This window comes from Chinchilla lanigera, unplaced genomic scaffold (assembly GCF_000276665.1).
Source record: "Chinchilla lanigera isolate Chin_1 unplaced genomic scaffold, ChiLan1.0 scaffold00030, whole genome shotgun sequence".
Classification (NCBI taxonomy): domain Eukaryota; kingdom Metazoa; phylum Chordata; class Mammalia; order Rodentia; family Chinchillidae; genus Chinchilla; species Chinchilla lanigera.
Window position 1 is genome coordinate 19,307,955 of NW_004955431.1, and position 17,788 is coordinate 19,325,742.

At 48.1% G+C, this 17,788-nt stretch overlaps 1 protein-coding gene across 1 annotated transcript in view; it reads right to left on the reverse strand.

Moving 5' to 3' along the window:
• Nucleotides 1-17,788, reverse strand: part of Afap1l2 (actin filament associated protein 1-like 2) — a gene marked incomplete in the record, with an annotated part of 103,251 nt that overhangs the window by 32,698 nt on the left and 52,765 nt on the right. The window contains 1 exon segment of the mRNA XM_005387827.2: nucleotides 7,301-7,429. Coding sequence (XP_005387884.2) covers nucleotides 7,301-7,429 — 129 coding nt within the window.

The following is a 17,788-nucleotide window of genomic DNA, read 5'->3' on the forward strand; positions in this document are numbered from 1 at the left end:
AAATGGAATCATTTCAAGTTAAAATTTTCTGCACAGCCAAGGAAACAACCAATAGAGTGAAGAGATAACTTACAAAATGGGAAAAAAACTTTGTCAGCTATTCCTCGGATAAGGGACTAATATCTGGAATGTATAATGAACTAAACCAAAATTATAACTGAAATGAACAGAAGATGTTCTTAGAAGATGTTCAAATGGACCATAAATACCTGAAAAAATGTTCAACATCTTTGGCAGTTACAGAAATGCAAATTGCAACAACACTGAAATTTTATCTTACTCCAAAAAGAATGGCCATCATCAAGACATCAAATAATAATAAATACTGGCAGGGCTAAGGGAAAAAGGAACGTTTCTACATTGTTGGTAATAATATTAGTACAAGCATTATGAAAAGAAGTGTGGAGATACCTCAAAAAACTAAAAGTAGAAACTCCATTTGACCCAGCTCTTCCCCTTCTAGGTATCTTCCTGCAAGAGTTAGATGCCATATTACAGTGATGTATGTAACCCGTGTGTGTGTGTGTGTGTGTGTGTGTGTGTGTGTGTGTGTGTGTGTATGCACAACTGACAATAGCTAGATCTTGGAAGCACCTGTATGTCCATCAACAGAAGAATGGATAAAGAAAATGTAGCATTTTTACACAATGGGGTGCTACTGTGTTATAGAGAAGGATAAATGAGTCATTTGTAGGAAAATGGATGCTCTTGGGAGCATCATGTTAAGTGAAATCAGATAGGCAAGCTTAAATATTAATATGGTTTTTCCTCTATGAGAAACCGCAAGCATAAATAAAGAGAAAAATAAAGGATAAAAGTAAATAGGTCTTCTGCAAAAAGGAAGGGGACCAAGAAATGGGGGGTGGGAGAGGGAAGAGGATGAAAAAAAGAACTAAGGTGTGTTACGTTCGTGTACCAACTCCCCACAAGGAATGTAATTATTGCAAACTGCAGATCTGTGCCAATGAAAAAAGAAAGAAAGAAGACTCCTCTCCCTCCAACAAATGCTTGTGTCCTGCAATGGCACAACCCCTCCTCTCCTTTGAAAATCACTTCTGTGCATCTCGGGTCACCTTTCCACCTTTGCAGCGGGCAAAGGACAGCAAGCTGCCTGCTGCACGCTTGGTTCCTAATCCACAAGCACTGCTCTCCTGACGCTGCCCAGGAGCCTATCCTGGCCTTTCTCCTGAAAGTTCTTTTGCAGCCCTTCATTTGCATTTTCTAGAAACTTGTGACTGATAAATTCCAGTGGTTGGAGAGCCTGAAGGACCCATTCCAACCCCTGCTAAAGGCAGCAGTTCACTTCAGTCTGTCCCATGGCCCAGACTGCCCAGACTCCAGCCAAAGGCCTGCAAAATAGAGGCCTGAGAATCAAGGAAGCCGGACGGGTCCTCGGCCACCAGTCCATCGGTTCATCACCTCGGCGCCCGGCCCTGCCAGGACCAGTCAGCAGGGTCAACTATACAAGGGACTGCAGCAGTTTCTGGAAGGAAACCGAAATGCAGTGGAGTTAACCACAGCCAGCCCTCTTCTACCACTGAGGCTCAGGGGGCTTCTGACTTCTGCACAGCACAGCCCCCGGGGATGAGGGTCAGCAGCAAGAGGCTGGAGACCGGGGTCTCAGCCAAGTTCTGCTGTTAACGGCCTAATTCCATGCAAAACATCTAAGCCCTGTGTCTCTGTTGGAAAACACACTTGTTCCTACCTAACTCTCATGCTTTCAGAAGTACAAAGCTCAAAGAAAAAGTAAGGTAAGCTTATAGTGAATAAAGATTAAAAATGACAGTGTGAAACATGGCAAGTAGTTGAAAGGCTCAACAATAGGAAAATGATGAAATAAATCATGTCACATCAATATACACAATGGCGTCACCTTTAAAAATTAGGTAGACTGGGCTGCAGGTGATTGGAGAAGGCAGCGCACCAGGGAACTGGGCTCACAATCTTCCAACTTCAGCTCATTATCAGGGTGCTTCGAAGCAGAGCACTCCTGTCTGTACAGGCACAGCTATAGCCTTGAAGATTTTGGCATCTGGGCCATGTTCCTAACCCTCAGCTCTTTGGTTTCATTCTGTTTGCTTGTTGTCGAGGGCTGGTTATTGAACCCACAGGGTGCTGTGCAATATCTAAAGCCCTTTCTACTAGGGTTTTTATTTTCAGTCATGGTCTTATTACGTGGCCAACACTAACCTAAATACTGTGACCCTCCTAGGTACTTGGGATTAAAGGCCCTGAGCTTCACACCCAGGCCCCTCCACTGTTCTCATGGGTGCACATGTAGGTATCAGGCAGGCACGTCTCACGTGAGCCCTGAGAGGGACAGAACTGCCTGGCATCTGGAATGCCACAGCCATATGACTTTCACCCCACCTCAACTTTTCCCCTCCCAGTGTTCCATGGGTATCAGGCTCCAAGTAATCACATTGCTTAAATGAAGCATATAACCTGCCTCAGGGGACAATTTTGACCTCAGCGGCAAAGTCCCCAAAGAGGGACAAGTGTTTGAGTTTCTGTTCAGTGGTAGAGTGTATGCTTTGCATGCTCAAGGCCCTACATTCAATATCTAGCACTGAAACAAAAATTGAGGAAGAAAAAAACTCCTAGAGCATGTATAAACTAGCACAATGACTTGGAAAGTGATCTTGGGGAGTAACTTAATTTTATGTGTTCATATCTGTTCTTATATCCACAGCTAGAAATTTGTCCTACACTTCAGCTCATAAACAAATTTCAGTAGAGGACCTTTACTGCAATCTTGTGTAAGTTCTCTTTTGTTTTTAGGTAAGAATACAACTCAGATGCCCAGCGAGAGGGGAATGGTGAATGTTACGGCTCAGCCATCAGTGGACACTGCCCAGCTGTGAAAAATAACGAAGGAGCTCCGTGTTCACTGTCTGCAAAGATCTCCAAGACTTAGAGTTCAATTAAAAGACCATGCTACAGAATAAAAAAAGAAAATATGTCAACTGCTACCATGTGAAAATGAGAGTGTGCTGCCAATTCCAAGTGTGAAAACAGAGCCAAGCAGAGACACGGAGGCAAACCACAGCTACACAAAAACACGAGGGTGACTGATAAGGATCAGGAAAGGAAGTGGAGATGCCTCGTACATAAACGGTGCTCAGTGGTCACTTTTTGCTCATTTCTTCTTGTTCCTAACCAAAAAATAAAAGCGAGACGTTGCTACTGTTTTGTTAGATTCGGCACAGGTGCATTCTTCTCAAGATGGTGATTTGTACATTAGAGAAAACTCACAATGGCTGCAATAGCAGGCTGCAAGTCCCTGCCTTCAGCTCTGGTGGCCTGTGGTAGAGGTGGCTGGTTGATTGGTTTTTGAGGCACTGCGGGTTGAACCCAGGGTCTTCACACTGAGCTACAGCTATATCCTCTCCTCTCTCTTTCCTTCTCTTCTCTTCTCCTCCCCTCCCCTCCATGCCTCTTTCATTTTGTTTTGAGACAAGACATGGCTAACTTGTCCAGGCCAAGCTCCAACTTGCAGCATTCGTGCCTCAGATAGATGTGGTTTTGACCCACACGGCGTTGCTAATCCAAGAGTAACCAGACTGGAGGAGCAGCTGAGTGACAGAGGCTGGTTTAGCATGCAAGAGGCCCTGGGTTCCATCCCAGCATCACCAAAAAAAAAGAAAAAGAAAAGCTCAGTACAGGACTATCGAAGTTGGTTAAAAGAAGCTCTCAGGCCTTCGGCAATTGTGGGGAAAGCACAGTGACCTTGGCTGGGGAAGGCAAGGGTGCTGACCATTTCCACCTAGGGAGGACCTTCTGTTATTCGCTCACTCTCAGAAGTGCAGAGAACCACAAAGACTTTGTCTCTGGCTTCACAACCCCAAGAGTCTGGTGTGGGGGAAACGAACCTGATAGTGAAACCCAGTAATGGGGAGGGACAGTGGCCACAGCGGGTGCTGGGAAGATGAACTTGCAGAGCTGGGAGGCAGTGTGTAATTCCCAGGGGGAGTCTGCCCTCATCTGCAGAGGGGGTTCTTCTCCCAGAACTGGGGCAAGGAGGAGGGCCATGAACCTCTTCATATGGACAGCATTTGAAGTACTTCTCATCAGAGGTGAGCAGCCACTGAAACGTGCTGGCACCTCTGAGCAGGAGAGGTGGTGGGAATGGTTCCTGCTGGCAAAACCATGCACAGACCATAGGCAGCCAAGCCCCTGACGAACAGCCCTCAGTCTGTGCCTTGTCACCACCCAGATCAAATGTAGAGAAGGCAGAGAATCCACATCAAGCTACAAAGATAAAAGCTTCATAGAAAAGGCAGGCGATTCCACTGGAAATTATAAATGCACATTCACACACTTACACTCTGTGCCACGTTTGTAAATGACTGCCCAGGCCAGTTCAGCCTGCCTCTGTCTACACGTCCTGGGACCAAAATTAGCTAAGTTTTTGGTTGCTACTCAAGGAAGGGGGCCTGGGAGGCTAACAGGAAGGTGGAGGTGCTTTACTTTCAGAGTGGGGAAGGGTGCTTAGGACCTGCCCTGGGCAACACTGTAATTAATCTAACGCAACAGGGCCTAAGGAGGGCAGTGCTTTACTTTCAGATCCAACCTGCCCCAGCTCGGCCACTCATGGCCATGTGCCTCTGGGCAAGTGACTTTCCAAGCCCTGGTTCCCTCACTGGTAAAATGGGGATAACAACACTGCCTGGCAGATTTGGGATGAGGATTAAGTGAGGTAATTCACATCAATGAATACATTAAGGGCTGGGCTCAGACACCGTAAACAGTAAGGTTAGCTATGGTGCTACCTTCTCCATAGTCTAAGGGGTACAGAGAGGGACAGAAGGAAATTCTGTCTACAGCAGTTATTAAAGAATGGGCATCAATCCTAAGAATACAAGTAGTCACCGGCTCAGTATGTGTGAACACGCTTATCAGCAATCTGGAGGCACTCTGGAGGTGATCCACATTGAGATTCCCTTAGTCAGCAGCCTCCCAACACCAACAGGCTGCAAATACCAAGGGTGGGGAAGGCCTGACTTGTAAGGAGGGCTGATCAGGGCGGAACAAAGGTCCCCCTGCTGGAGGCTTAGCCACATGTTAAACCAGAGAGGGGCCTAGTATGGGAGGTGCTGGCAGGGCAGTCTGTGCAAAGAATCATGGGTCAGATGGATCACAAAGAGGTGTTTTCCAATTGCCAACAGAGACGGTCTTTATAATTGAATGTTCTCAAGTCAAAGCACATCTTAAAAGGTCTGGGGAGTGTGCTTTTTAAAGGACTCCGCTGATGAATCCTTCCGTGGAATGAATCATCTCTCTCTAACGCCCTGCTTTGTAGTGTGGATTTCCCCTCTACCATTCCCACCAAGTGCTTCTTTGATGAGCCGGCTGGCAGACAGACGCTGCTACAAAGCCAGGAGGAGCCTGGGAACTGGGCAAAGGTGAGGAGGGGCGCCAGGAGGCCAGTCCTGATGACAAAGTGGGGAGCTGGGATTATTCCTCCACAAGGGAAGGCTGCCGGGCATACAGTAACAGGCTTCAGCTTTACTTTGGCTCAGTCATTCAGAGAATCAAAACAATTTCCACTGGGGGGCGGGGAGAAGAAGCAGAAAAGGGGCCTTGAAATGCAGGCTGGAAGATTCAGGTTGGACAGAGGGAGCATTTCCGGATTTTGATGGCTGGGCAGGTGGAGACTTTCCTTCCCTGGCACAACTCAGGCTGCACCTGCCGAGAGCCAGATGGATTAAATGCCCTCCAAGAGTCCTTATTGTCCCCAAACAGCAATTCGAGTTTTCAAACACTTAATGTAAAATCCACTTCATCTGCTAGGACTTCATAAGGTTTTCCTTAAAAAGAATTTACTAGAAATGAAACCATATGTCCATGAGAAGATTTTAAAAAGAATGTTCGCAGCAGCCTTATTCATTACAGCTCGAATTTGTGAACAATCCAAAAGTCTATCACAAGTGAATGGGAAAAAAAAAAAAAAGATTATGCTGTATTCCCAGCATGGACCACTCCCCAGCAACAAAAGCAATAAACTACTGACACATGCAAGAACGTGGATGGATCTTAAACAAAGGGAGCCAGGCATGAAGCACATACCTCATGATTCCATTAATACAAAGCTCCCAGGATAGGCAGCTACTCCATGGTGAAAGAAATCAGAACAGTTGTTGCCCTGGGGTTGGAGGGTGGAATTAACTGGGATGGGGTAAGAGACAGAACTCTCTGGATGACAGAAATGGTCTAGGTCTTGTTTTGGATGCAGGTACACAGCTACACCATTGTCAAAACTCAGTGCATTGTATGCTTCAGACTTGTATCCTTTTTGTATGTAACTGCTACTACAATAAAAATATGGAAAAATTATGAACTCAGAGTTTTGTGATTTACAGTCTTAAAGCTATGCTTTCCTCTTTTTCCTTTGGGCTACACAATACTGAGGAAGTTACCTAAACTCTACAGACTCTATTTTTTCCTCTGTAATAGTCACATTGATCATGGAGGAGCATCTTAAAAAGAAGTTCAAATGTGTGCATATAGGACATGCTCAATTAAGCCTTAATAGCTCATTACCTCTTCTCTACTTTTAAGTAGTAAGGAAAAGTACTCTAAAAATATTTCATTTAAAACCTCACTCACAGACTACTGTGTTGAACCATTCAGAGATTTCTGAGGCTCTCCCTCAAGTCAGGTCATCCCTGCACCTGTTTTTGTTTTGTTTTGCAGTGCTAGGGCCTGGCACATGAAAGCAAGTGCTCCTCCCCTGCACCACTGTAATGGGTTACGTTGTGTCCTTCACAAATTTCTTAAACCCTAGCCCCTAGTACTTCAGAATATGGCCAGGTATGGTGGTGAATGCCTATAATCCCAGCACTTGGGAGGCTAAGGCAGGAGGATCGCTGTGCGTTTGAGGCCAGCCTGGGGTACGTAAATGAGTTCAGAGCCAGCCTGTCTCAAAAACAAAAACAAAAACAAAAACAAAAAAACTCTTCAGAATATGACTCTCTCTGGACACGAGGTCTTTAAAGAGATAACTAAGTTAAAATGAGGGCATAGGGTAGGCTCTACTACAGTATGACTGATGTCCTTATAAAATGAGAAGATAGGACACAGAGTAAGGAGCACAAGAGGATACAAGACTGCCATTGGCAAGCCACGGAGAGGGGGTCAGAGGAACCAGACTCGATCCCAAAATTCCACCCTCCAGACGTGTACGACAATAAATCTCCATGGTTCAAGCCTGTGCCCATGTGTTGTGGCAGCCCGAGGTGACCAGCACTACCATCTTTCTGTGTCCCTGGGACCTCTCCCAGGCCCCAGACACACTTACTGCTGCTCTTGGTATAGAGCCGAAGGAGCTCTGCCAGGCCGCTCTTCTTCACCACAGCTGTGCTACTCAGGTTCTCCTGGTCCAGAATCTTGAGGAAGTCATCCAGCTCCGTCAGCAGCTGATCCAGGGCTAGAGATGGAAGGCAGGAGAAACCTTTCAGTGGGTGTTCCTCTCCCAAAGCCCAGCTCGCATGCCCCTCAGACCCTGCAGCATCCCACCACGGCCACCTCTGGTCCCAGGAGGTGAGATTCTCAGTTCTGGGAGCTCACTGGGACAGAAGCAGGCCCTTGATGTTGAGATGGATGCCCTCGGCCAAGCTTCGGGTCTGCTATTTGTTGGAGGAGGGATGGTGACCAAGTGGCCCCAACATTCTGAGTGTAATTTCCCCATCACCAGTGTCTGCCCTCACAGAGTTCTTGGGGGAAAACAGAACAGCTGCCAAAGAGCTTTGCTGGCTATTGAGCGAGACTTGCCCCTTGGAACTGTGGTTATAATCAGGGTTATTCTGATCTTGATTCCCTCCAGGAAACTTGGAGGCTATTACTTAACCTTCTCAGGTCAGTTAGATCAAATACTTGGTCAAGTTTGTTCCAGCACCGAAACCCTATGACTCCAAGACTGATCGTGGCTTGGCTGCACAGCTTTCTAAAACAAGCATGCTCTAGGATGGCCAGGATTAAAAGCTGCTCTTGGCTCCCTAGATGCCTACCAGCTTTCCTGCAAACTGCTACAATGCCACCCACTACATCCGTCACCTATGCCGTAGCCCAACTACTGTGCCCCACTTTCTCTGATAGTCACACAAAATGGAATTCTCCCCTGACAAATCTTATTCATCCCTTGGGTCTTGGACTAATTAACATTCTTCCTGCAATACTTCATCTGGGCCTCTGGGACAGTGAGGATTCCTTGGACAGATAATTCCACCTTACTGGCACTGGCCCTTTTGAAGCCTGAAGGGTGGCCTCCAGGGATGCTCACGTGCTCATCCTCTGAGGCTAGGAATCTGCTACTTTACACAGGAAAAGGGACTTACCTGTGCTAAAGTGAGGAGAGGATCCTGGATTACCTGAGTAAGTCCAGAGCAATGGTAAGAGCCCTGACAAGAGGCTGGAGGGTGAGAGTCAGAGAAAATGAGAGGAAAAAAGCAGGACCTCAAAAGCTACCATGTTGACTCTGAGGCTGGGAGCTGGTAGGCACCAAGAGCCAAGGAATGCAGGTGACCTCTAGAAGCTGAAAAAGCAACACTCTTCCGGAGCCTCCAGAAGCAACAGAGTCCTGTGGACACGTAAGTCTCTGATCTACAGACTGTGTGGTAATGAACTTGTGTGAGTCACTGAGCTTGGAAGTTCATTATAGCAGCGATAAGAAACCGATACAGTCTCTCACAGTTCCGATTGTGTCATACATTTTAACTGCCTGGATCACTCACTATATGCTCCAAGGACAGGCTTTGTGTCTAGTTCACATTTCCAGAGCCCAGCACAATGTCCAATAAATGTTAACTGATGAAATGAATGAACAAAAAAGCAAAGTACATTCACCTGCTTATTGTGTATCTGAAAACACTCCATGACCAATGCGTAAGAAAAATAAACCCTGGCCTGAATTGGAACGGAAGAAGAGTCCACTGAAACGCCAGGTATTTGGCAGGTCTTATGTAATGAAAACACTGCAGCAGGCAGGCGTTGGAAAATCCCTGCCTTCCCCCTTCACATACTATAACACCAACCCTGGGAACCCAAACAACACTTCCTTCAAAGGGTCGAGCTGAAACTACCTGTGAGTTTACTGCGCAGGACTGGTTGTTGTAAAACTCGGGCTCCTGCAGCTTGCCCACCCCCTGGGATCTCTGCTAGCTCCTGCTTTTCTCATGGCCCCTTCTCTCTGCACCAGCTGGAGCTCCTGATCTCCTTGGGCAATCTTCTAGCAGTGTCATTCTGGGAGTTCACTGAGGGCTGGGGAGGAACAGGCACGGCTGCCGGAAGTCTGCACCGCTTTGCTTACTTCCCCCGATACCCCTTGCTTTCTGGCATTGCTCATCACACCCACAATCACACTGAGGGATTTGTTAGTAACCAGAGGGAGGGAGGAGAGAGCACTGCACACCACAGCACGGGCTCTCTCAGGCTCTCCCAGGCGGCCAAAGGTTTGCCCAGAGGATGTACCATGGGACTCTGAGCAGACAGAAAGCAGAGCGGTGGGGGTGTCAGTGACCAAGGGTGTCCGTAGAGGCTGCGCCCAGTATCCTGTCCGCCTCAGTGGCTCCTGCCATCTCAACCAGTGGGGCTCCTCTTCTGGAGCCTTTGACTCAGCTCCATCCCCTGCGGTGGCCAGACTGGTTTTCTAAGTAAGGGCTGGGAGCCCCCCTGCCAAGGTCACTCTGCCCTCATCCAACTGATGGCACTGCTGGGCCTGGGCCAAAGTGCCAGGCTGGACAGCTTTAGAGATGGCATCGAAATCAGAGAACCAAATTAAAGAAGGGAACAGAGGGAAAGACGCGACAGCTTTTGCCTGGAATAAAGTCAGGAAGGCCGGCTCATAACCCAGTGTCACAAACCTGAGCTGGGGCAGGCTGTGCACAAATCTCTAAGGCTACTAGGTCCGTAAGTGTTTGGTCAAGGTCCACCTGTGCGGGTCCCGGGGAAGGTCTTAAAAAAATGAGAGCAAAGTCCCTGAACTGAAAGGCCTTTGGTTGGGTTTGGTTTTGTTTTCAACAGCTATTCATGAGCTTCCTGTTGGTTGCAGAAACTCAGCAGGCTTTAGCAGGGAGTTTAAAGCAGTCAGCCCGGGGAAAACAAAGGAAGAATATGAGGAAAGTCACTCTGGGCCTCACACTCAGGTCTAGCGGACAAGGAAAAGTGAGGAAACTGGGTCTTGGCCACATTTCCCTGACCTTCTGAACTTTTCAAGGCTGTGCCTTCACAGCTACTTCAGACAAGGCGGAGAGAGGAAAAAGCAGAAAAACTGAAAGTGTCTCTTCCCTTCCACATCCTTAGCTTTTCCCAAAAGCTGTTTGATTCCTGGAAAACAGCCTTTGTTTATGTTCCATGTGAGCAAGTACAGACTAAGCCAAAGGTTGGAAAATGTGCAAAAGAAGACAAAAGTCAAATGGGTCCTTAACTCTTTAGGGGGCCCCAAATCTGTAGAGGGGTGCCCTGTGAACATAAATACACACGTGAGAACAAGATTAACTTGGAATGTCTCCAAGGAACAGAAATGCACATGAGAGGCCAACTCTGCAGTTCCTGGGGAGAAGAATTTATGAGCTGGTCATTTAGGATTGCATAGGAGCTCACCAGGAAGCAGCAAAGGCATCTGAGGAAAAAGGGAGTGACTTCTCAGGAGACTCCAACGCTGAGCGCACTTGGTATATTGGAGAACCATGACCAGCTCTGTGTATCAGGGGCACGTGGGGCATGTGCACAGGTGGAAATGAGCCTCAAAGGGCAGGAGGTAGGCTCTGAAGCCAGAACTGTGGCCTGGTTTGCGGCAGATGGTGTGGGGCTTGTCTGCTCTGCTTAGCAGTTACTGCAGAGTCCTGCAAGCCCTACAGCAATGTGTAGGTAGGGCCACACGAAACTTCTTCAAGCAGGCCTGAAGACAGGTGAGGCCAGACGGACAGGGAGGCCAGTTAGATGGCTGCATTAGTGCAGATGAGAGCCCTGAGGGTGTGACCTAAGCAGGGCAGCCGGGCATGGTGCCATCAATTATACCCCATCCTCTCCAGTTCTGTCCCCTCTGGAAGGGCACAGCCACAAGAATGGGCTACTGAGGCTGACGTACAACTCAGCTCGGCACATGCCATTGAGCGGCGGTGCTGGGGCTCTAGCCCAGCTATGTCCAAGTCCAAAAGACTCACTGTCCGCAACATGAGTCATGGTCTCTGCTTTCTGGTCTCCCATACTCCACAAGGAAGGACACGGGGGCAGCTGCAGAGAGCAGGGTCAGAGGCTCTGCATGCCAGGGAGAGCCAGTGGGAGTTGGCAGCCATTCCGTTAGAGGGAAGATGGAAGGGAACATGTCCCAAGGGCTGAGAGCTGCACAACGCAATCAGACACAGAGACCTGGGGATGCTATGGTGAACTTGGCAGCCACGGTCCCTGCCTTGGAGAATTAATGGGAGACTGGTACTTGGGGTGCTTCTCACTGAGGACAGTGTCCATACCTTCTTTTCCTTCTAGAACAGTTGTTTAGGTAAGTGGTAAGTACCAGAGGTGAAGAAACACAGGGCCGGGGACCACAGTGAGTCACTTCCCTTCCTCTCTGGGTCCACATCATTCTTCAAGGTCCACCCAGGTCCACACAGGTTCCTTATCTAGGAAGTCACTTATGACCTGCTGCACTCTGCTCCCCTGCCAGCTCTGCCTCCCTAAATTTCTTTCTGTGAAGGCCAGCTGTACCCAGTCATCTGAGCATATGTTAAGTCTATGCCGGGGCTAGACATAAGCCCTTCCTGGTCAAGGGTCAGGCTTTGTAGGTTTGGGAATCTGACAAGATGCCAAAAAACACCGGAGCCTCTAGTGGTTCCTCTATAGACACATCCTTTCAGGGGGCAGCTACAGGCTCTTGGAAATAACAATCAACAGAGCCCAAGCCCTGATTTGCACCAATCTCAGTGACATTTTCCAAGCCTCAGGGCTCAGAGGGGCTGTGGGCCACCCCTCGGAGGAATGTGGCGATTCCATTGAGCTCTGGAACGTGCTCATCACATTTCCCTTCTCCCCCATACTTCTCATTTCAGTCCCTTCCTCGTCCTCCAGGGGAGGGAAGGGAAAATAAGTGTGTTGTTCACCCTGGAAACTGTAGGCCCTTGTACAGGCTTTCCATCCCAGCTCTGTTAAAGTTCAGAGTTGTCTGCTCGGGGTCTGAGAAATCATCAATAAGATTCTTGTTTAGAACTTCCAAGGCCCACGCAGAGTTGGACGGCTCAACTGCTCAATTCATTGCCCTGGGCCTGGCGGGGCCCTGCCTCCCGATGACCTCCTCCCCTGGCTTCTCTCCTCTTGAGGCAGTCTCGCTTCTCGGTCACTAGGTTCCCAACCATAAATGTCTTCCCAACACACCGAGAAAGTTGCTCTTCACAGTTCCCCTGCTGTCTCATGCACACATTTTTATTTACTCAGCTGCATCTGCTGGTGACCCATGATTGAGCAGGATTTTCCCTCTAGACATCAAACTGAGCAGACCTGTTCTTAATGCGTGTGTTCCCTACCTTCTCCCAAACGGTTCCCAATACCAAGTTACTGGGCACATTATCCTCAACTGCTGGGGACCAAGAGCAGTTCTGAAGATTTTGAAAAGCAGCATCATGTTGATGTGGTAGAAGGATGCATTATGCTAAATAGATTCCTTCTGATAGGAGTCAGGCTCCTCCCTTCTCTCTCTACTTCCTGCCCACCGCGGTGAGCAGCTTTCCTCAGTCCAGGCCCTTCCACCATGCTGTTCCTGCCTTGGAGCTGGCAGCCATGGGCTGAAAACATGGGCCTAATAAACCTCTCCTCCTTTAAGTTGCAGGTATTTAGTGTTTTGTTCCAATAAAAAAAGCCTTGATGTTCCTGGGTATGCGGCACATTTCTGTAATCCCAGCACTCTGGGGAAATGAGGCAGGAGGACCACAAATTCCATCCCAGTTTGGGCAACCTAGCAACACCCTGACTCAAAATTTTTAAAAATGAAAAATGGCTGGGGATGTGGCTCAGCGTAAAGGCTCTGGGTTCAATTCCCAGCCCCTCACCCCAAATCCTGACGCCTGAGTCCACCCAGGAAATTCTGCTCTCACTGCTCTGCATGAGACCTGGGGCCTCAGAAGCACTAGAAGCTTTCCTGAAGATTCTAATGCACAGCCCAGGTTCAGAACCACTGAGCTGAATCAAAGTATGATGGTTTGCTTCACGAAGTGCTTTTACTTTAAAAGAACATTTACACGGTTCCCTCAAACCTTCACGGTGCTTCTATGGGACTCAATTCTGATTTACATGTACAACTTTCTGGTTCAGCCTGTTATGGGAAGTCAGATGCACCTGAAAATATTTTTCCTTTTCCTGCGGACAGTAGGAGTATAGAAGGTGAGGACCAAGATGTCTTCATGTTTTATATGTCACTGAACTCAGTTCCTTGAGCTGAAGCAAGTGGAAGCTCTTAGCACTGCTGATCAGCACCTAAGAGATTCACAGACTACCCCTCAGCAGACGTGGATCTCAGGAGATGGGCCAGGAATGTAACTTTCCCCAGTATAAATACATTAGGAGATGTTCTTTATCTCCATCTCTGAGAAACGGGGAGGGGCAGAAGCTTTTGCTTCATTTCATAGCACTGTGAATGCTCTGCTCTCTGCTGGGCCTGAACTTCAAGGGTCATCTTGTCATCATTTTTGTGAGATCTGCTTTTTCTCACCTATATTTAAGTCTGATCACTTAAAACACTTTCTCCAAGAACAGCCAGCCCTCAGCAGTCTCAGCTTAGCTGTTAGAGCAGAGATGGGACAGATGCTTTGCTGCAGCTCACACTACTGGAAAAACAAATCGAGAGGCTCACTGCTGACCTCTCAAATGGAACAAACCTCCCCAAGAGCAGAATTCCAACTCCAGCTAAGGAGCCAGCTGGAACCAGAGCCCCTTGGATAAGGTTCTTTGGAAATTCACACAGTTACGCCTGAAAACTCAAGCAAGCACAGTAAGGCAGAAAAGACCCTAGGCCTGCCAAAAGTCACCTCCACTGTACCACACTGACCAGAAACAATGGCTGTCCATCCAGCCCAAGAACGCATGGCCGTTACTTGGTGATTCATACTGATTTCTGTTTGCCCCATGAATGCAAGTCCTTTGTTCCCAGGAAAGCGGAAAGCTCTGTGTGGGTAGGAGCAACATCTTCTGGGGTGGATTCCTCTACTGTGCCTAAACAGAGCTTTGTTCATCAAAGTCAGTCTTTAGAAAACACTTGCTGAAGATGATGCTCCCATACGCACGCACGCACGCACGCACGGATGCACGCACGCGCCAAAGCTCCTCCTACTTAAAGGGGCAGTCTAGAAGGCCTAAGCAAAGGACTTTCCAGTCCCTGGCCACAATTCCAGTCCCCACCTTGGTCAGTTCACGTCACTGGAAAGAGCAGTCACAAGCCTCTCCTGGTGGCTGGTGGGGCCAGGAGGACAGGAGACATCTCACTCCCTCATGGTACTCTGGTGGGAAAACTTTCTCAAGAGTACAGGTGGGAAGGTCATGAAGATGACTGTCCCTCCAGGAGTCAGAAGCCAGAATAAGGGGTGCTCAACCTTACAGTTTGTCAGCAGTTCAGGGGGCCCAGGAGAGCAGGCTCCTGACATCCCAGGTTCCTGCAGCTACCAGGGTCCATGCCAGACAAAGAGGCTTTGGGATCCAGGAGGCTTTTGTTCCCCAGCCCCGTTAGGACATTCTTGAGATGTAATCTGCCAGAAGATAGGCTTCATTCAGAGTCGGCGGGGGCCAGTTATGTGGTGGGAGACACAAAGGGTTAGCTGGATGTTTCCCTGTGTGGCAGTCACACAAGGGGCACAAACTTCAGGCACACACTTGGGTCTTAGAACAAGAGGCTGCTGGGGGTTACTCAAGTTCACACGGGGAAATACCGTGTCCGACAGGAAAAAAGAACACTGGAGAATTATCACAGCAGTTCTCTCCTGGTAGAAGGACAATGGGAAATTCCTTCCTCGTACCCTCCCCTACTCCTCCACCGAGATGAGAGCATTGGTTACATGGAGAGAAGGAACTGTTGCAGCAGCCACTGTAATTTCAGTGCAGGCTGTCAAGGCAGGCTTTTCCCTGTTTACTTGATAAGTGTATTGGAGACAGACTAAAGATGTATGGTATGAAAAAAAAAATCAGTGCACTATCGAGATTTACTTACTGCTGCTTTCAAGGATTTGGCTAAGTGATGAAATGCCATTGAATTGATGTACTGGTGAGGGCCTCTGCATCCTGCTCAGGACTCTGCCCCCAAGGTCAACATCACCCCACAATCCAACCAGCTTGACATTGGAGTTAACCAGAGAGGAGGCCCCAGAGGCTGCCTCCTCCCTCCAACCCAATTCAGTGCCCACAGGACCACTGGGCAAGAGCCCTTCCATGGGGCTCCAAGGAAGCTGATCTCCAGAAATACGGCCTCCTAAGCCCCCAAGCCTCTTTGGCACAGATCTTGATGGTCCCCAGACCCTAGAGCATCTCTCACCTAAGTGTTCCCCTTACAGTGCTGGAGTGCCCTGGGGTCCCAGCTCCTCTTGTCCTGGGCTCCTGGTCTCAAGGGGAGCAGTCACCTCCATGTGCTTCCCATCTGCACCAAGTTCCAGGCTCCAGCTGCCTAAGTTTTAGCTCCAAATCTTGGTTCACTCTTGGCTTCATGGCACCTGGCTGTGTGGACCTGGAGAGCTTAAATAACTTCTCTGTGCCTTAATTTCCTCATTTGTAAAATGCAATTAATGGCAGTACTCATTTCATGAGATTGATACGAGGATTGAAAAATAACTCCATAGCCAGATGTGGTGACACATGACCATAATCCCAGCACTCTGGGAGGCTGAGGTGGGAAGACTGCAAATCTGAACCCAGCTTGAGCATTTAGTCACAATTTGTCCACCTCCCCTCAAAGAAATAAAAATGGGTTAGGGATACAGGTCAGTGTCAAGGCCCTGTGTTCAATCCACAGCACTGGAAGTAAAAACTATCAAATGCTGACACTGTTACATGTTAGCTGTTAAATAAAATCTGAATTCTGTCTATAAAATGGATATGAAGAACTTTCTATACTATTTTAAATATAGACATACACAATACAACTGTAATGGGACAGCCTCAAAAAGTGAATAGAGATATCCCTGTTTGATCTTGCAGGACTACTAACTTGATTTCTGACAGAGGGCGACAATAGAGGTGGCATAAGGGTTGTGCTCTTCCAGAGAAGCACATTCACAGAAACACACAGTGCTGAGAATGGAGGAAGGAGAGTTTTCAAAGCTTCCTGTACCTCAGCCCAAGTTTCTGTAGCTTAAAACTGATATAGAGTCAGCACCATACTATGACTGGAGATATGGCTACCATGTCCTTTTGTCTCCATCCCTCTGTCTGCCACCCCACCCTTCTCTGGCTCCATAATCTATCTGCCTTGACAGTCACCACCAGCAATGTTCCTTTGAGTAAAGGGCACAACACTGTGAACAACACTGCCCCGGAAGGGATAATCCATTGGTGTATGCAAAGGACCTTGGAGCTTTCTTCTCTTCACCAGCATCCATTCATCCTTACATGCAGCTGACTTTACTTTGGGAAACCCTTTTCCACATCGTGCATATTTGTGGTTTTGGTGAAACTGGAAAATGCACCCTTAACTCTACAGGCAGTCATATGACCTTGGACCTAACCAATCAGAGTATTTCATTCCACCAAACCACAGTGATTGGCTTAGGAGTGAACATGTGACCATGGCCAAGCCAATGAGCATCAGCCTTGGGACTTTTGTTGGAAGTACTAGGAAATGGGCATCTCTCCTTTGTTAGCTTTGCTCAACTGCTATCGTATGGTCTGCCTGAAGCAACTGTGGCCATCGCCAGGATCAGTCCACCTCAGAAGGGAACAGACACTATAAATTCCCCACAGCATCATTTTACTGCTTGCAGTCAGCCATCCCTCAAACTAGCTGTTCCACTATACTACTTGGTTATGTGTGATTGGCATCTTGTTTTTTGTTTAAGCCAGATTGGGTTGGGTTTCCTCTGACAGTGAAGTGCCACAGCATATTTTTTGACCCTGGAATCTGAGCCAGGAAGCCTGCATATAAAATTCCACTTCATCCTGTCAGATAGGCATTATCACCCCCAGATTTGAAACCAAAGGAAGCTACATGGTTCCAGGGTCACCAAGTATCAGAGTTCAGAATCTGCAGTTCTTTCTGGACCCAAGCCAAGAGTTTATCCCATTAATCTGAACTGCCTTACATTGCTAAAGATCTGCTTAATAAAACAGACTACATAGGAGCTAAGAATGTAGTCCAGTGGCAAAGCATGTGCTCAGCACACACACAAGAGGCCCTGGGTTACGACCCAGCACCACCACTTCTCCTCCTCAAAACTGACTATACAGAAAGGGAGATTTAGAAATGAAAATGAAATGTGGGAGAATGTTCCAGAAAAAAAGCACCTTGAGAAGGCTGGGCTACAATACTGTCAAGGCCTGGGGACAGGGGCACCAAGGACAAGTGTTCAGGGGACAGTGAAGACAAATCCCCACCAGCCTTAGCAGTAGAAAGGGGACATTCCACAACCTGTTGAGGAGAAGCTGAGCTGCACGGCCTGAGGAGAGGGAAGATGTGAAGGAAGCCCTCTGCTTATGCCAGGGACTGCTGGAACACCAGCTGCAGGGCAGCTCGATGGCAGAAACAAAGCTGAACCTATAGTTCTTGGCCCACGGAGTACAACAGCTGCTGAAAGAAGCCAGCCTGATGGGCTAGTACAGTGGCACT